The 20,900-nt window shown below is 36.8% G+C and overlaps 1 protein-coding gene across 2 annotated transcripts in view; it reads left to right on the top strand.

Moving 5' to 3' along the window:
* cib2 (calcium and integrin binding family member 2) overlaps window positions 1-17,701 on the top strand; it is a 31,956-nt gene extending 14,255 nt beyond the window's left edge. For both annotated transcript variants that reach the window (XM_007228263.4, XM_022672198.2), the window contains 4 exons: window positions 7,315-7,426; window positions 10,355-10,502; window positions 10,702-10,897; window positions 16,721-17,701. In XM_007228263.4, coding sequence (XP_007228325.1) covers window positions 7,315-7,426; window positions 10,355-10,502; window positions 10,702-10,897; window positions 16,721-16,742 — 478 coding nt within the window. In that variant the 3' untranslated portion in view covers window positions 16,743-17,701. The remainder of the gene's footprint in view (window positions 1-7,314; window positions 7,427-10,354; window positions 10,503-10,701; window positions 10,898-16,720) is intronic.
* The last annotated feature ends 3,199 nt before the right edge of the window (window positions 17,702-20,900 follow it).

The following is a 20,900-nucleotide window of genomic DNA, read 5'->3' on the forward strand; positions in this document are numbered from 1 at the left end:
GTGATAAAGAGGTCCAACGCTGGACTCTGATTTGCTGAGCTGGAACACTGGTACTTCCCCCTGTCTGAGTCACTGGCAGGATGTATAAAAACGTGCCAAACATATTTTCTTACTAAAACTGAAACCGGCAAAAGTACATTGCATTCCCTCTGTGCTTTTCTGTAGGAAATCCTTTTGGTTGATTTCAGTTCCTTAAAGAACATTCCTCCCTAAAAATATATTATACTCTTCTTTTGAACATTCTTTTTGCTATATTTGACATTGACAAATGTCATGGGATAACAGTGTGAACTGAACCTTACGTGTTACTTCAGGGGACAGCTTGGGATGCCCACACCTGTATACATTGTAATGTTTTAGCTTGTGAGTGTGGCTAAACACTAACCTGTGTGCTAATACCTATGTGACATTAATTAAGCCCTTCCATCCAATAACATATTATCGACCGTTTCCTTATTTTGGGAAACTTTTTTTTTAATTGGACACATTTTTTTTACAATAAAAACTAAAATTTAGATTTTTTTTTCATTCATGAAGGAACTTAAACAAAATAACCTATAATTAAAAAAAAAACAAACAGATTTATTCCAGAAGGGGCAATGGGTCAATATATGATTATTAGTTGGAAGGGTTCAATTATCAAAGTTTGAGTCAGGCCTGATAGTGGGAGCCACATTTCTTTTCCAGATTTGCGTACACATTTAATATTCCTCAATCCACAATGAATCCACAATACACTATGTAAGGCATTACTATCCACAGTGGACAGTGTAGTGACCAGATCTTTCAAATAATAAAACTGGTGTATTAAATATAATAGGTTGGAACTGTCCCCAGAGCAGGAGCTTTGTGATCCTTCATTGGGTTTGTAAAAGCTTTTCTGTAAGACATAGAGGACCACAAGAGATAACGCAGAAAATCCATAATTACATTACATTACATTACATTACATTACATTACATTACATTTGGCAGACGCTTTTGTCCAAAGCGACTTACAATAGTCAAGTACAATGTAAAATAAGTTTAAAGGTAAAACATCTTTGGATAGGGATAAAAGGAGGTCAAAGGGGAATAATAGGATAGAGGAGTGAAGGAGGGGAAGAAGGAAATGAGGTTAGAAGTAGTTAGTGTGTTAGAGGTGTTAAGAGAGTAAGCTCTTTGAAGAGCTCTGTCTTCAGGAGTTTCTTAAAGATAGTGAGAGATAATTACATACATTACAATGTAGCTAAAGGATTTCTTTGAAATGACACTGTAATAAAGGCATTGTAACAGAAGACACCTTCTAGTGTGATGCTATCAAGCTCTCAGTTCTAAATTCCCCATGTGACTCATCTTGGGTCATGGACTTTTTATGATGACGCAGCATGTAGGAGTCTAAAGTATCATACGCCGACATGGATCGTCCTTTCATTGGTTTTAATTTTCAGACTGTGTGGCCATTACACGATCAGTTATTGCATACAGTAGTAGATGTCAATAACATACATGTTCCTAATTATAAATGATAGGGATAGGCATCCCTTTTGCGGGTGGAGGGAAGCAATGAAGTAAATGTAATTGTTAGTTACAATACGAGTGTAGTAACAAAGTGATTTTTTTTGTATTTGTACTATCCGAAAGTATTTAAATTTGATTGCTTGGTGCAAGCATGTGGTTCAAGTACGTGCTTCAACTAACATTTGGTGGAAACTGTTTGTCTTAGGTATTGTATTTATGATAAAGTGTCAGAATAATTAGTCTTTTAACATAAAATGAGCTGATTAAGCAAAAATCATGTTATGAAAAATATAATAAGTTATTAGAGCTATAATAAATAATTAAGCAATAATACACAAGAGGGAGTGCTATAATGTGTAATATTGGCACTGCGGTGCTGCGGTCATATGCACGTGCCAATATTATGTTATAGCATAAACCTTGGGTGTATTATTGTGATTATACCACAGTTACATTATCACTGTTTATTAAAATAATATAAAGAGGACGAGAAAATACGATCTGTTTAGTTATAAACAATTTTTGAGTTTAAATTGTTCCATTGCTGCTCTGTTTGTAGCTGCGCTCTAAGCGCCGCATTATTGCTAAGGTAGCCTGGTGGCCTCTATATTCGGCCATTTCAGTAAAAATTGTGGAAATCTAAGCTCACTGTAAGAGCTTTACTCACCCAAATAAATGGTTTTCAGGAGAGAAATCTGTGTAGATTAAAGTCCAGCGCTCATTTGACTTTGAAATATATATATTGTTAAAGAATTAATGCTTATTTTCTTTACTTCGGCACCACCGGCAGCAAAACCTGCGGAATTACAAGTGTTACATTCAGATTAAAATATATATTACTGGAAAATAAATATTTCAATAATAACAACTCCTGATATCGGTGGCTGATAATGTGTATAATAATGCATATTTTTAAATAAATGGGGTTATTTGTTGGACTGCGTCTTATTCTGCACCGCCTATTGGAGACATGGTGTTTCTTCACTGTGCCTATGGGATCCAGCGCCTCCCAGTGGTGTATAATGACATTGCATTTGGTTTGTATTTAGTTTTTAAAATCTGCATCGTTGCTATGTTACTTGTATGTGTTGGAGTAATACACGGAGAGCTTCGGTTACAGAGCATTACTGGCTGATAATGTCACTCATAAAGCGCCTCTAAGTCAATCACATTGCAGGGTCGGAACTAACTGTGGTATAATGGTACTTTTCTTTTAAATACTTATTATAAATGTACTTTAAGTACATTTGAAGGCAAATACTTGTACTTGTACTTTTTTAAGTGAAGGTTTACGTAGAGGAATTTTTCTTTTACTAGAAAAAAATTACCATGCATGTGTCTAATTTAGCTGAAATACACATGGTTTGCTTATTATGTTTTTCTAGCACTGCTCTGTGTATGCTACAGTAGCTACAGTATGTGTCGGCTTGTGAAAACAAGTAGCATTATAGTCTCAAGGGATGAGGGTTAATGAGATGTTTAAAATATTAGCTGCTAATAGCCACTAAAGCTTCGACTTATTCCTCAGCACTGGCCCATTACAGGCTTTTATCTCCTGTATTCAGGGCACTGCGTCACACTCTGCTTTCATTACTGCTCAGATGAAGCCATCTGTGGGGAACGGTGTTATGCACCAAGGCGTCCTGGGTGGTGATCTGCAGCCCCATCATGCTCTCCCATTTAACACATAGCTGCTTTTACGCTCTTGGAGCCAATGAGAGGAATGGAGGTGGATATGTACTGTACTGCACCAAACTCTGTTCTCTTTGTTTACAGTTAGTATGCAGTACTAGCCATGTGCTAAATGTTGTAGCACTGCATTGAAAAACCCTTACACCCTTGGTGAGCACAGGGTTAGCATACAGCAGTACATGGATAGCTTTGGTTACTTAGTTGATAAATTATGTGTCTGGAAGCATGTAAAAATGCTGATCTATGGTATGCTTAGCGACTCATGAGTCATGAGATTGTATCAAAGAGCCTCCAGCTCCCAAGCTATATGCAACAAAATACACGCCTCACTTGATTCATGTGGCTGAACCATCCCTCCACAATGACATTGAGATTGGGTTTGATAACAGGGCCAGTGGAGCACGGGAAACAAAATGGACAATCACCTCCCAACCTAATGGAGTCCTGTACTTTATGACCTTCATAAAACACACTCTTCCTCCTGTCCAGCCCCCACGATAGCAGACTGTGTGACAATATTATGCAGGTTTATCAAAGGGTTATCGTCAATCGCTATGGGTTGTCATCTTTCTCTAGCATTCAGTTTGGTTCCAAAGGTGTATTAAAATTCAAATACATTGTAATTAATCCAGACATATTTAGTATCTAAAATTATATTTTCGTGAGGTTAAGAAAACAAATAGGCTAACTGATGCCTACCAGTTAGCATCATACACAATGCATGCCGTAGGGTAGTTTTGTTTATTTAATTATCAGGATCCTTATTAGCTGCCATCTTAACAGCTGTTATTCTTATTGTGGTTTGTGGTGCATATCGCACATTTGCCTCACTTTGTCCAAAATACATGAAAATTGGATAAAAATCTGAGTAAAACAAAGGCTAAAAGATGCTTCTACACATTTTTGGAAACTAGCTTAGCCGAATAAGCTGCTCCTCCCACTGCATAAGCAGTTTGACAGAAAATACTGTATTATGCTGATAAATTACAGTTCTCTGCTGTTATTGGGAAACTGACTGCATTGCTGTTAATTTACATACAATAAGTAATTATTTAACAGTATTTTACAATTATTATAAAATACAGGAAGATACTGTTGTGTATCCACAGTAAATTTACAGCAATTCGTTACAGTGTAGTATGTGTTTGTCTACTTCTAAGGACACCAGCCTGTCATACTGCTTTTTAACGCTGTAAATTAAAGGGGAATTTAGTGAACCGCTTAAAAAAGTTAATGTGTCTTTATTGCTGGCTGTGCAGACAGGAAACACATTAACTGGACATTAACTTACAGTGGCTGATTGAATGAATGTACATTGAAACAAAAGAACTGGCATGGACATGATGGACAGGTAAACAAATGGCTGCACAAAATATGTGAACAAACAAAAGAGCAGACAGATAAAACAATGGATAGACAGAAAAATTTGCTTGCTAGCTTACTAGCTTTTTATTGTGCTGGTTGATTTAGTTGTAGCTTTCTCAGTTTTGCTTTGTAAGGTTTGTTGTAATGTATGTGTTTAGATATGGGTTAGCCTTAAATGGTGCATATGTTGTTGTTAGCTAGCTACATTAGCCTTCTAGCTCTATTCATTTGTTCACCAGTAGAGTGTGCTTAATTGATTACATTTGGTGCGAGGGGAAGATTGTATTGCCAAATATTTCGAAGTATTACAGGGGTTATTTTAAAATAATTAATTAAAGACACTGTACAAAGAATGTAAATCATTAGATTTGTATTAGTTTACATTATATATGCCTACAATAATGGCAAATTAGGTAATGAAGAAATTATTCCCTCATTTGATTTACTCATAATCACTTACTTTCTGATGTACCATTAACATACTTTACATATAACGGTTACTATATTATACTGTTATGCTCAGTGAATGATATTTTACTTGCAGATATGAATTAGGAGGATTTAACAGGGTAGGTCATCATGGAGAGTGGAACTAATTTAATGTAATTTTCCCTTTAGCCAAATGAAATCAATTATTCTGATGCTCCTTTTGCAATTTTTAGCTTTAATTTAGACATTCACAAAATAATACATTTTAGAATACCAAAGTACTTGTGGTTCACCCTGTCTAGATTACAGTTTAATAAAAAATATTCTATATAGCGTCACTTTTCAATGAAAAAAGTATCTTAAAAACAGAGTTTTTCTTCAGGTTATTTTAAGAGATTTCTTTTGGTCCATTCATCAACAAATTTTGACACAGTGTAAGGGACAGTTTGTGTGTTTAAATTATGTAGTAAACTAAAATCGACAAAAGTGTAGATACTTGTTTTTCATTGGACAGCGTTATAAACGAAACCACCTACAAAATGTGTTCCACCAATGTAAAGGTCTTTGTTGCATTTTTTTAGATGGCCTATTGCCCTGCATATTGTAGGGTTTTTCTGCACTTTAATGCACAAACGACTTGTAATCAGCTGATTAGTTCAATCAGGTATGTTGGGAGAAGGGAACTACTAAGTAAGGGTCTCTAGAGCCAGGGTTGACAAAATTAGCCAGTCAAAAACATGTAACTCATCTGCAGGCTGTTTTGAAATGCTTTGAAATTGTCTTTTGAACCGTTCTGTTTTTTTAGACTCTTAATTTTCATGTGTATGCTGTGAAGATGTGTGTGGGTGCATGTGCACGGCCGTTTGTGCTTACGTATCCTGCCAGCCTTAATTCTTTGAGAAAACATCTTTATGTCAGTATATGTGTTTTTTCCTATCTGGGTAAAGTAGAAGCCTCTGTTTCTCGCTATTTGCCATGCTCAGAATGAGTCATCACTCCACAGCTCTCTGGATGGTCTCCAAGTCACTATGTGGCGGAAATGGACAATATAGCCTTGTGAAATCTGCCTCTTTAGCCAGGCGCATTATTACATTCCCGCTCGCCCAGTGAAATATTATATTAGGCTGGGGTCATTGATAATTGAATTTCCCAAATGTATGAGAGTTGCATTTTTCGCAGCTTTCTATCTGTCTTCTAAATATAAAGCACAGATGATACTGTGTACACAGCATCAAAAGATCAATTTATGGATCAATAACTTGTATATGTGAACTGTATGTTAATCGGGATTCTGCCATTTCTGGGCAGATTATTGCCTGTATGAAATAACAAATATTCACTTCAAATGATTAGAAAGACAGCAGTTGGCAAATTATTTGATTGAGGATAATTACGTTGTTGGAAGGCAATACTGGTTTATGAACTGTGAATACTGGCTTATCTATGGCAGGATGGCCACCATTCACAATCCTGCTTGTCTGTTTTATTGTTGCCTAGAGCATTTCTTCTCTGACTGATCTCATATAGTATTTCAGACCATTTTTACATGACTAAATTCTAGTAGGAGATGTAATGGTATGTGTTTTCATACCCGTATAGAAGGCATCATCTCTCTTTATTCTTTATCTCTCACTGTTTTTGTTTAATATTGTGGTATTAACATCTTATTCAACTCATGAAATCATAGTTTTTACATTGTAGGATGTGTGAAAACCATACTGTATTACTTTCTCAGGAGGGAGGACTATATGGCACTGTTTGGAAAAAAAAGATTTTTACAAGTAGGCCTGTCACAGGCCTATAAATGTAAATGCTGGTATGTCAAAAATAAAACACAGGTTTAGTTTTATATATAACTGATTTTGTTATTATTTTATTTGTTTATGGTATAGGCTTGTTACAATAAACACATTATAGACTTATTGTGCAATATACAGATTTGCATACAGTAATTATGTCCCATAATGTTTGTCTTAGCAGGAACAGCACTTTAACACGGATGCCCAAAATGTTGACTTTAAAAACAGCGGTTTAATTTTTTTATAGGATATTTTGAAATGTCTCAATATTCGTAAATATTAAAAGTTTCTTAATATGTAACTGTATTATTACGCCATTAAATGATCATATTGGTTGCATAAAATTATCTTAAAATGACAATACTATTGTTTATCACAGTTATTTTTGGGACAATATATCGCCCACACGTTATCGTGATAGAGTACCTAGAAAACCTACTTACAAGTCCTACAGGTCAATTATACCATAAATTGCTGTTTTAGTGTAAATAACATAAACATTTTAACACTATGTATTTTTTTCTTTACAGGTTACATGGAAGATTCCATGAACTGGCCCCACATTTAGTTCCCATGGACTACACAGACGACCCTGACGTTAAAATCCCTTTAGCCCTAATAGTCAACATGCCGGAACTGAAGGTAATGTAACCTATAAGATGGTTTAGAATATAAATGTGTGTTTATTATCATTCGTTTTAGATTGGTAAGTAAAAAAAAAGAAGTGTTACTCTTGTTAAAACACCAAGACACTTGTTTGATGACCCTGACTGCACTTTAGATTTGATTTGGAATCTAATAGACACTTGATTTTATAGTGTGAAATTGGTTTTTAATGGGCAGCCTGGCTTTGCTGTTTATATGATAAAGCGCAGCCCGTGGGAGGAAGGGCGCAGATTACACCAGTGAGCTTGTGAAAGTTAACACTCCATGAGATGATGCCGTTTCAGCGTATTATGTGAGCACTTTGGATTTGCTGTGGCTGTAAAGAGACATACGGTTAATCTCGAAGCCTGTAATTTTAGAGTAAAGCTTCTTTATTTGCAAATGGATCAGTTACACTATCCAGTGTAAGTGGATTTGCCAGAACATTGTGGTGGAGTGCTTAGTCATGGTGGTGTCAGCTAATAACAAGCACTCGTGCATGGCTCTGCTTCTGTACAGTGTATGCTACAACATATTCCTGGAAAGACCTCCTAAAATTGCATTACACTATGCCCAGCATTTCAGGTTTATCCAACCTAAAACTGAACTTCTGCTGAACTCTTTCTGACCTTCTAGCCTCTAGCCATCTGCTATGCCAAACCCATCTGGTGTAAAAACCTGAAACACGGCCACCATAATGTGTCCTTGCAGATGATGTAATTGCTGTGCCCTGTAAAGATGTCTCATGGTTAGAGGCACTGTAAACCTTCCTCTCAGAGCTGGTGGATCCTAATGGAGACCACTCAGACTGGAATTGATGAGGCCCTGACAGCACCCAGTCTCTGAAAGTCATTCTAGACTTCATAAACGTAAATCTGGACCAGCCTAAGGTCTTCCTAGATGCTAATTACCCATATGCGCTAGAGTGAAATGATTCACAAGATCAAGTGTGATGTTTTTTTGTTGAGAAAACTGGGTCTCTTTAACTTTTTATTTACACAGATAGGTCTTAACCCATGACTTTTTGTGTTCTGTCCTGACAAAACCTTGTATATTTGGAATAGGACTGCATTGATTAAATTAAATGTAATTAGTCAAAAAATCTAATGACAAATTTATCAATTATTCTAAAGGGTTTTCTACATGTGTGTATGCTCCTCATTTAAATAATTTAACCATAAGAATGAAAAAAATATATATTTCAATATTGTCTTTAATTATCCTCTTTTAAAAAGACATTGTATGCAATGAACAAGGCATTATTTTGCTAAAAAAGGCCTCAGTGTTAACAGGTAAACTCTGTATTATGTCACAGCAACCCAATATTTGTACCTAAATATGTAAAAGTGTAAACTTAAAGTGTTTTTTTATGTATTTATTTAATCCCTGGTATAATATATAGTTATGATAAAAAATATTTCTAAACTGATTTAGATGCTGCAGTGTTAGTTTAAGCTATTCTCTTAAACCACACACTTCCTAAAGACACTTCTAATGGCTATTTTTAAAACACCATGTAGTGTGGCATTGCGTGCAGTTTGGGACACAGCCCCTGTTTTCTGTGGGCATGGCCATCTTTGTAACGCATCAACATACATTTATACAAATGGAAATATTTCAGTGATTTAATATTGATGACTATTGATTAAAGCTATACAGGAACACAGAATTGTTTTGTAAACTAAATGTTTTAAAGCAAACAAATACATTTTATGATTTCGATTCTTTTAAGTAGCCGCTTTGAGGACAGATCTGCACTCTCTTGGTATTTTAGTCTCGGTGTCTTCATGAGGTAGAGTCACCTGGAATAGTTTTCTTTCTGTTTTAAAAAGAGTTCCTGGAAGTGCTGAACAATAGGTCCTGATTTTCTTTATGAGGTGAAGCTCCAGCTCATCTTAAATCACCATCTCAGTTGGGTTTAGATTAGGGAGGATAATTGTAGGGGACAACACTTACAATACTGTTTACTGTATAATTCCATATGTGTCAATTGTTTTCTTGTGTAATGTTAAACTGCATTGTAGAAAATAAATAAAAGCGAAAATTTAAATTAATAAAAAAAAGACAGAGCAGTAATCCTGTTTTTTTATGCATCTTGGCATGTTCTCCTCCACCAGTCTTACACACTGCTTTTGAATAGCTTTATTCCACTCTTGGTGTAAGAATTCAAGCAGTTCAGCTTGGTTTGATGGCTTGTGAGTATCCATCTTCCTCTTGATTATATTCAAGAGGTTTTTTGTTAAAATGGATGAAACTCATATTTTTTTAGTGGTCTCTTATTTTTCTTCAGAGCTGTATATTTCAAGCCGTTTTTTGTCGTTGGTTATAATGCATGAAATTTAAAGACACTAGTTCATCTTACATTAAAATACATATCCCTAATGACTAATTAAATAGCTCAGAAACATTATACAGTCACATCAGATGCTGGAACACAGGCGCAGATGTCCAGGCATAGACCTGTACACAGTGTGCTATAGAGAACTAGAGTCAGAGTCATTTAGTCACTCAGACTATAAGTTTGACCTCTCTCTTCCTTTTGCTCATAGCTCTGCACCTAGAGTTGTTGAGTCAGCCGATTGTCTGGGGCATAAAAATTCCTTGCGGCCATTGGAGAGTTCACTGGGGGAGAATATATGGGCAGCAGCGTGGAGAGTCAGCCTTTCTCCATTTTACACGCTTCTCACTCAGCAGAACAGGATCTCTTATGCACACACTTAGATAGACACAGGAGATGTTACATACAGTACTGATGTGCAATAGCCTAGTCTACTTACTGCAGTGGTTTTAAGCACAAGACCGAGCATCCATTACTTTGCACTGACGAGTATTTGACAAATGGCCACAATCTTACCTGTCCTTCACCCTTTCTGTGCTTTTACCCGGAGATTTACTGCTACAGTGTCATGCATGTGTGCTCTGCAGGAAAACCCATTCCGGAACAGGATTGTGGAGTCCTTCTCTGAGGACGGCCTGGGGAACCTCAGCTTCAACGATTTCGTGGACATGTTTTCAGTCCTGAGCGAGATGGCCCCTAGAGAGCTAAAGGCCATTTATGCTTTCAAAATATATGGTAACGGAGCCATCTTTCACTATCCCATATACATGTCCAAATGTCTCTCCTCTCGTAGCAGTTTAACTGCTCAAGCTTGAGGTTTACTGGCTGCAATGAACTCACATTATTTTCACATTATTCATAGTGACACTGTTACATAATAACATAACAGTGTTCATTTTATGATTATGGTTTCTTATGGTGCTTCATTTTGCAGATTTCAATGTGGACAATTACCTCTGCAAGGAGGACCTTGAGAAGACTCTGAACAAGCTAACAAAGGAGGAGCTGACTCCAGAGGAGGTGAACTTGGTGTGCGAGAAAGCTATCGAGGAGGCTGACTTGGATGGAGACAGCAAGCTCTCCTTCGCTGACTTTGAAAACATGATCTCCAGGGCTCCTGACTTTTTAAGGTACAGAATGTTCTTCGCTTGCTTCTAAAAGAGTAATTAACAGAATAGCTTTTCCACTGTACGACATCAAAAACACATAAAATAATTGTGAGTTCTATGTGGTTTCAGATCCAATTCAGATCAGATTTCAAGGCTTGTTAGTTAGTATGATTAGATTGATAAGATTGGGTTTAAAGTGCATCATGTTTGGTTCTAGCAGGAAAACTCTAGAGACAAAGTGCAGCAAGAAAGATTTAATCCAATAAACGCATATGACAATATGAATAGTGACTATATTGTATATAGAGTCTTTGGCTAAAGCCCCGTCGAAAGCCCAGGTCTGCAGCTTCTGGAACCTCGCAGATCCTGCCGTATAGGTATGCTAGCAGGGGTTAGCAGCAGGCTACAGCCAATAGTACTCACCTCTGGATGGCCAAAGAGCTAGCACATAGCTTGGTTGGCAGGTAATGCTAATGCTGCTCAAGTAGTGCTTGCCAGGGTTAGCTGCAGGCTACAGGCTGATAATACTCACCTCTGGACGGAAAAAAACCTAGCACTTACATGGTTAGCGGCTAATGCTAATACTGCTGTAGACCTAAACTGAAACTCCTGTATAACACTGTACTTAAGCAGAGTGGCTTTACTGCTCTTTACAACCTGACTGGTAAATTCATGCCTAAGGTGCACTGGATTATAAGGCGCAGTGACGATTTCTGGGGAAATTTAAGGATTTTAAGTGCGCTTTCTAGTGCCAAAAATACAGTACACATTTCTTTTTTGTTCAGTGTTTGTGTATGTGTAACAGAAAGTACTTATAGAGTAGAAGGTTAAACAAATGAAAGCACAGCTTCACTTTCCTATCAGTCAGACTTTCCCATTAGTGTCTATCCCTGTTCTGTTGTTGGACGCAGGACATTGCACTGGTCAGTAGAGATGTTAATCATTTTAGTGGCGCTCTGCCCTCATCAGTGCTGCTCTGAAGCGCCACCTTGGCCTCTCATTTGAATGCTGACAGGCTGCCAGAACTGCTTCCTTCATGCGCAGTAGACATTTATCAACAGCTTCTCTTAATAGGGGAGTAATGTGAGGCTTGGACTGAAATATGAAACTTTACTTGCAAATCAATAGAAAAAAATGTGAATGTCACAGAAAATTACTTGAGGCCAAATAGCCCTATGTAAATGAGATTAGGCTATCTGCTGTATGTTTATTTTTATTAAGTGTCTTCTGCATTTTAGCATTTTACTTAATTTACAGAGTGAAGATAATTAATTGTAATTTATTTAATTTGTTTTGGAGAAGATCATTTAGTGCTTGAAAATGTATTCATAGTGCATTTCTATAATATATTTAAGCTATGTTTTGCTACCTATGTAGGTGGTCAAGAAATCATATAAAATATGTCTGATACTGTTTCCCATTTGATATATTGTGTACTACTTCAGGGTTCTGCTATTTGTATTGGTTATTAAAACATATTGTCAGCAAGAAGTAAATATCTTATTTAAAAAGTTTAAATTGTTACCTGGAAGAGAGTCAACCCACTTTGCTCTTTAATCAGCCAGTATGTGTTGAATTTCTGAGGCCAGCTCAGCTTGCTCTCTCTGAACTGTCTCCCTCCTACTGTAATTTGACTGTGAAGCATTCCAATGCATTTTATGAGGCAGCTGTTCCTCTGCTCGACATTTACAAGCTGTTGGGACTACACAGCTGCGCCTCACTGCCACAAGAGAAGGGGAGTGACAGAAGGCTAGTGTGTCTTTGCTCTGCAGTTCTGCAGAATGACGCAAAACCCCCGACTTTGTGTTTCTGATGCACAGGTGAACAATCAGTTAGCTAAATTATTTAAATGAACTCGTTGAACTATAGTTAAAGGGCCCATCCTACAAAAAAAGCTGTTATATCGGATGTAGGAATTTACCATATTTTGGAGCATTGCTATGAGCATTAGTAAGATCAGGATGCTGGATTCTCACTACCCCACGTCAAACTCAGCTCTACAACTCATCCCAGATATAATGGATGGGATGGGGAAAAACTTAATTTTAGAGAAAACTGTTTTAATACTCTACAGCTTAACCCTATAGCCCAAGTCTGGAATCAAGCATGGTGCCAAAGGTTTGAAGTGTGTGTATTTGCATATTTGTATCAGCAATGCATTCATAAGAATGGGTGTCCACAGACATGAAGACATATATGGATCAGTATACCATACAGAGGATAATCCGAGTCATAGATCATATTTTCATTTTAATGGAAAATCTCCAGTCAAAATGCTATTAAGTCCAAGACTAGGCTTAACAAATGTCTGAGAAACTAACTTATAATGCATGATATGTACAGCACTCGAGAGCCCAAATCCATGTTTTCTTTTGAATTGGGTAAAAATTGGTGAGCACTCAGTAAGTATACGTGTAATTATACAACAGTTAGTTCCGACCTCACAATCTGATTGGTTGAGAAGTGATCTAGCCGTGATGATATTTTGTGATAACATCATGGCCTTCTCACCCTAAACTTGTATCTCTCCGCCGACGCGTTGCCGAGTAACGGCGTATATACACAGGACACCCGCAGCAGCGTTAGCTTAGCACAGACTAGCCGCGGCACGCTCGCCCTCAGCGCTGGCTCGTTTTTCGTGGAAAAAAGGGAACGAAAATCGCTCGGTTAATGCCGTCTGACAGCCAGAATGCTAACCAGCCAGGCTAGGCTAAGCTAAGTTAATGCTGAGCTAAAGCAAGCTACGCTAACCTAACCACAGTCCAGCCAGCTAGCTAAAACCAACACCACCCAGGAAAATAAGCAGAAATGCAGAAATGCTCTGCCTTCGGCTCGTGCCTGCGACCAAATCACAGCCGTGATGTTATTTCGCGATAACACACTCCCTCTCGTGTTCTATTGCTTAAGTATGCTCTGTCTGCTGCACCCGTAGCTTTTCACTATGCAATAAATAGCCCATACATTTTACTATAGTTGTCCCGTATAATGTAAACCTGGAGGTGCTAATCGTGTTTGTGTCAGCAGTAACAGGCCTGATGTATTTTGTTCCTGTTTATTTTGTTAAAGCTATTTAGCACAATTTCACTCTGTAGATCTGAAACCTATCCATACATTTGTTTGCTTACCCATACCACAGTACATTTATTTAGTTGTCCATCATTTTACCTGTTTCTTTGCTTCAGTGTTTATGTGTTGAACCAGCCAAGTAACTATTCAAGCCAAAAATTACTTACCAGTTTTACCCCTGGTCTGTTTTTTTAAGGATAATCAAAAATGTCAAAATGAAAGAAATGTGCAAGATTCTGGAACTCCAAGACTAAAGTTGCGTACCACAGTTCTGTATTTGTCATATTAAAAAATTGTCACATTAATATTAAAGCAGCTTTATGTGAGAATTGGTGTTTCTTGCTCTTGAACCTCCCATACAGTCAATAAATGTAGTGTAATTTGCACTTTGAGCCATCATTTAAGGACACAGTTTGTACAAGCATTTCTGGACAAGCTAAGAGAATGCTAGAAATGTGGTTTAGATTATTTTTAGTATTCAGTATTATACATTTATTTCAAGATAACTTCAAACATAACTTAAGCAAAGTTACATAATGCATTTATCAGCATGCCAAATTCATGATGATAATGGAAACTATTTTCTCTCATTTTAAGTCAGTGGAACATGTTTCTGGAGCTGGTAAAAATGCTATATAATGTAGCTTTAATTACAGCTTCACAAAACTGGATGGGGATAGTGGGTTAATTTAGTATTAGTGACTTAATTTTTGACTGTAAATCAAAGAAAACCTGCATATCATTACATTACATTGCACTTGTACATCAGATTTGTACCCTTGTTCTGCCAGCTTATTACCAAATCTGAAATCTGTTAACGTAAAAAAAAGTTACTGTAGCTTTAAACCAAAAAAAATTTCATTTGACTCGTTATTCTAAACTGTCATTCTAACCTGTAATCTAAGCCCAAGGTAGGGTACTGCAGTTTACTCGGACCATGCTTGTTTCCTGTCGTGAGTCATGCAGGCATTCAGCTCAGACACTGTACTTGCACTGTGTGATGTTACCTTATCAGCGACTCTGCTCTGTTGAAGCGCTTTGGAATCTATCTCTCAGTGGAAAGTCGTTAAGGAGAGGAAGCAGTGTGGTGGGCAGTGCCTGCCAAGAACAGAGAGAGAGAGAGAGAGAGAGAGAGAGAGAGAGAGAGAGCTATGCATACATGGAAGGTTCTGGAGAATTAATTTGCCACATCTCATGAAGTACAGCACAATGAAGCGTGGGAGATGGCTCAGACACAGTGCCAGGGTGCAAGAGCCCTCACTGAATCCAGCCACACAGACCCATCCATCCTGGATAATAGCTATTAGAGGATGAGGGTGAAATAATGTATGACCAGGTTGAGAGAAAAACAGAAGAAGCCATTTTAAAAGGCCTTGTCTAATTGCTTGGTTTAATGTTCTGTAGTCATAATAGATTGAGGTGTTTTGCTTTGTGTGTTTTTAGTTTGTTTCATATGAATTATACTGTAAATCACAGTTATGGCAGGAAAGGGTGAGTTCAGCATTTAAAAATGGGTAGGAATTTGTTCTAGTTGAATAAACTACACAAATACAGATACACATACATATGGAAGCAGTACAGTATTTTACTGGTAATGATGCCAGGTTATTTTCACATCATTTTCCATTCACGGGAAAATTTTAGCAAAAGCCACCTGTTCCACTTTCCATTTATTTTCAATCTTCCATTTCTCTTCAAATACTATCATACCTGCAGCTTGGCATACAAACATGGTGTTTCACTACATAACTTAATACTAAATGATGGCAAACCTGCTTAAAAAAAACTGCATGGTCAACTCAAACTGGTCAATTGGTTAATCTGGTTGATCAGATACGATTTTGACCAGCATATGGTATGTGCATGTTTGAGTTTGATTATTTAGCTGGTCTACGAGCATAATCAACCTGTCCAAGCTACATAACCAGTATAACCCAGATTGTTAATGCAACATGACCAGCAAGAGCATTCTGGTTGACCAGCATAACCAAACATGACCAAATTCAACATGACCACTGTTCTGACCAAGAGCTGGTTAATCAATCAACCAATAAATCAATGAATTGTTAATGAATTTATCAAAGGTTCACAATATTTCCAATGTTTTTCACTATTTTAGTGGAGTTGAATTAGTCAATCCTGTGAAGGAGGAATATTGTGGTTTCCAGGGGTTTTGGATTGTAGTCTTTGACTTGAATACATTATATAATCATACTCAAAAGTATTACTGTAGTGGGCAAATAACAGCACTTTAAATACATTTTAAAAAATCATATTTAGTAGTAAGTAAAAACTGAGAGATGACATTTTAAATATTATATGAACATTTTAGAAAGGTAAAAATAAAAATATATCCAATGTGTAATTTAAGGCAAATTAAATGTCTTTCGTTTAAGACTATGCAAACACAAGCACCTAATGCAGACAATTAGCTATATATTGATGAAGAAGTGAAAAGGAGTGACATGCTTTTTATTATATTAAAAAATATATGTATTGTTCAGACCATAATTCTCAGATTTACAGTGTCAGTACTTGAAAAAAAAATAAAATGCACACTGTTTTTTACATAAAAAGTTGTTATGCTTTCTGGTTCCAAACAATTGTTCTGGGAGGTGGACAAAGTTATGAAACCCTTAACTATTCAGCAGTGTTTCAGTTTATTTCAATCATGAAATCATGACCACAGATCTGCTAATTTTGTAAATAAATCACAGTATTAGCTTTTATTCTTAATTTATTGTCTCTTTCTCTGTATCTCTTTTGTTCTCTCTACAGCACCTTCCATATACGAATCTAAGAGGGCTTTCTACTTCACGATGGATTACTCGGTTGAGCTTCTTTGGAGTTCCTGACTGCAACTTGAAAACCTTGGAAACATAGCAACTATGGGAACATAGCAGTGCCTGTCCTCAACAGCTCTGAAGAGTTTTCAAACAGCCCTCATTTACCGGGGAAGCAGGATTTTGGATCTCTTTGGCTCTGTGATAAACTTAGTTTTTTTCTATCTTGTTGTTCTGGGGAAGCACATTTGATCTAAAGGAGTATGGTGACAAAATGCATGACTTTTTCCAGCCGGAGAACTTGGACCACCACTGGGGCTAGATTTTAGAATGAAGGTGAAAAGCACCTGGAGTTTAAGGATCTGTGTGGTTTTTGAGGTACACTAGAATGTGGACTGCTCTTACGGTCTTGTTCTTCTACAGTCTTATGATGTGTTTGACACCACTAGACACATTCCAGACAGACTCTCCTCCTGAACTCTCCACTCTGTATCTTGGAATAAGAAACATGCAGTGTAGAGATGGACAGTGGTGGACGGAGGACAGAAGATGGACATGGTGTAGAGATGTACAGAGGATGGAGAATGCGACAAAGAGGGCTAAAAGCACAGCACTGGCATCACAGACAGTCTTTTATACAGCTATGCAATCTTTCTTCATGAAATGCATGAGTTGCATTAAGTTGGCTTCCTGCTATAAATTGCTTTTGGTGTATCTCTTATAGCGTATAGGACTGGAGCATGACGACAATCATATCAAACTGTTCTCCAGTTGAACAAAGGGCTCTGCCACCTTGTCTTATATTCAGCTATTCCCAATCTGTTTCTGTTGTGCTCTTATTTCTCCTCCTCCTGTATGAACGTGACACGTGAGAGCTTCACCTGTCGTAACCTTCAGACTTTTTTCCAGTATTTGATGTCATAGAGGGCATTCAACTTAACTTTGAATAAATAATTTTCTGTGCTTTGTTGACTAAGTGAATCTATTTCTTGCTGACTGGTTTCTTTAATATACAAAAAAAAAATTGATAGTGACATTTAGTTTCATTTATACATGTTTTATATGTTTTTGCCACTCTGCGTCAGCAGCACAACACAACCACAACTGGCCAGCGTCCAGCAGTACAGTGAGCAGAGTGGAAAGTTACGCTGCATACTGCTGGCGATGTGAAAGCCCATTAAGAAAAACATGGCAATAGTGGTCATGATAATGTACTAACTATAAAAAACAAAAATCCACATGGCAGCCATTGTGTTTTGCTTCACCTACTGGCTACACTGCCCTCACAATTTCTAAAGAACATGCAGAAATATGTAAAAAATGAAAAGCTTCGTCCATATCCATATCTAATAATGATGTGTTTAATGTGTCTTTTTATTCGAATGCTTGGAGTGGGACTGACATCACACTCAAGTTGACAGGGTTCAAATTAAACCTTCAGATAATTTTACACTATTTCATAACTAGAACTTTAAAGGATTTGGAGTTTACCACAGCTGGTTTGTCAATTATTTCCCAGTGTTAACTGTGAATCCAAATGAATGATTTTTACAATTATTTTTATGTCCCAGGTTATTGTTAGCATTGTTTCAGGTTGGCATTGTTAGTGATACCAGTAAATAACAATAAAAAAACAGCATAAAGAGCCTTCAAATTTTTAACTAGAAACAACAAGTTAACACTTTTGTTGAATAGCCCACCTCCATTTGCCCCCAGAATTCCATTATATAGTGCTTTTAACAAATGCTGCCAACAGGCTTACAATGCGAGCGATATGAGGCATAGCGTTACCCATGCAAAGAATTTGCTATTTTTCTTACCTTTCTCCTTTAAAATAGAGGTGCTTTACATGGATCTTAGAGTGATGCCCCAGAAGAGCCACTTTAACTGTAGACTGTAGATCTCATTCATCGATATATTTCACAGATATAAGAAAAGTCATTACAAAAATCTGTGTCATGTGATGTAAATACATTTAAATACATTTTTGTAATGACTTTTCTTACCTGGATGATCTCATAATGATGATCCTACTGTCCTTATAAATGTAATACATTTTTAATAAAAAATGTTAGGGAATACTACTATAAAAAAATAAAGGAGTTTTTAAATGTTCTTAATAACTGTTGTTGAATAAGGCCCGTGTATAAAATTTAGATTCGTGAGTGTAAAAACTAGTAGAAGAAATGTGAAAGGAATCGAGGAATGTTTTTTCAGATGTTTAAAAATTTCCTTTAAGGAACCAAAAACGCTTCTTGTCTGCATCACTAAAAGGATCATTTGAAGCCCCTCTGTTTTTAAGAGTGTAAAGTATTGCCTCAGAATATACTAATAGGCATCATATACTACACATGTAAATTCTTTATCAATCTAATGTAACAACATAACAATGAGCTCTATAATAGATTCAGACATAATACTTTAAGATATGACTTCCTTATCTCAGAGTAAACTCATTACTGTTTACTACAGCATCCAGGTCCCTCTACTGTCCTTTCCCAGTTTAAACCCCCCAGCTCCTGCAGCTAACACCCACCGGCCCACCCAATAAAGATGGGCGAGTGATTATTCCTCTGCACCTCCTGTCGTATAACCTGTAATGACTTTTTAAGTTGAATGAGATCGTTAGGAGCAGCGCTGTCTCAGCACCCAGCAGCAGCATGATTATACCCACACACTGGAGCGCTGTAAATCTAGGGCCGGAGATGCACAGGCAACTGTCCTTGGCCATATTAGCTGGGCTGATGATTTATAGGAATCTCCCCCACTTTAAAGAACAGGGCTGAAATTGATTCAAAACAAAATCACGATGGAGGTTTGTTTGTTGAAGTGGAAAAAATGGCAGAGAAGGTGAATGGTAGTTCATGTTTGTGTATGTTTGTACACGCGTGCATGTGTGCACCAGTACAACCATAATGGGAATAATAAGGTGTCTCTCCATAAGAGTCCCTCTCAGTGCTTACTGGAATACAAAGTTTTTCATTTTGGTCATGGTTTCCATTAAAGCAACATTATGTAGCAATATTACTGTAATATAGGAGCTTCATCTTGATTTTCAAGATCATGTTCACGCTCCACTGGCCTGTAATAGGAAGAAATAATGTCGTCTCGGTCATTGCCTCGCCAGGACTGGAATGCTGTTACTGCACTACGTAGTTTTGGTGGAGCATAAGAAACAAGACCTCCAAGAAATCTTTGAATCACAGAACAGGTTTTCATTCAAACATTTTATAGACAAAAAACAAGAAAAAAAGTTAAATTAATCGTGTTTTTGTCCACTGCCGAACAGGGCAAGCAGTGGCCAACCTAATAAGGGCACATATTCCCATGCAACCCCAATCATCTGAGAGTGTAAACACACTAGACAGTTCTGGCAGTGCTTAAATCAGAGCTATTTTTCAGATTAGTTTAGAATTACACACCTAAGAAGCAGCCTTTGAAAAGCTCTGTTATTATTGGCCAATCTATAGGACCCATTACTAGGCACCAGCCACTTGTGCCAACTGATAAAAAGATATATTTGGCTTGATATATCACTTTTTTCATATTACAAAAAAAAAATAACAAACAACTTTTTGCAATATGTGTTTTTTTATATTTTAATCTTGTACAATTCAGTTTTTAATAAACATATTTCAAACTCACATTTTCCAAATTTACAAAAGTAGATAGAAAATCTGCTTTATATGTGTAAAATGATTTTTCACAGCTGAGAGGGATCTCAAAGTGGGGTTTGAATGTATAACAATGGTGTTAAATTAATCTACACTCCACAACTGTAGGGGGAGCCCAACAGCACAATAATGCTGCTTTAAGTTTCCCTTAAAAACATTTATTGGACTTTACAAAATAAAAGTGTTACACAAAAAACAGGCCATGTGGGTCTGCATAGCCTGGGTAACATTATGGATTAGGTCTGACCTTAAATATGTGATTGCTTTTATATTAACATTTTTTTTTATTAAACATGTATTAAATAAATAAATCAAAAAAGCTTTTAATACAAAAAAAAACCTTCCACAACAAATAAGGTTAAGAGCTCCTTTGTAAAAAAAGGAAGTAAACTTAAGAGCATTAAACGTATGTTCAAATTAGGTAAAGAATACTAAAAGTGGATTTTCAATTTAATATACACAATATTGAAAATATACGCAATAAATATACTTTCTCCATAC

This window comes from Astyanax mexicanus, chromosome 2 (genome assembly GCF_023375975.1).
Source record: "Astyanax mexicanus isolate ESR-SI-001 chromosome 2, AstMex3_surface, whole genome shotgun sequence".
Classification (NCBI taxonomy): Eukaryota; Metazoa; Chordata; class Actinopteri; order Characiformes; family Acestrorhamphidae; genus Astyanax; species Astyanax mexicanus.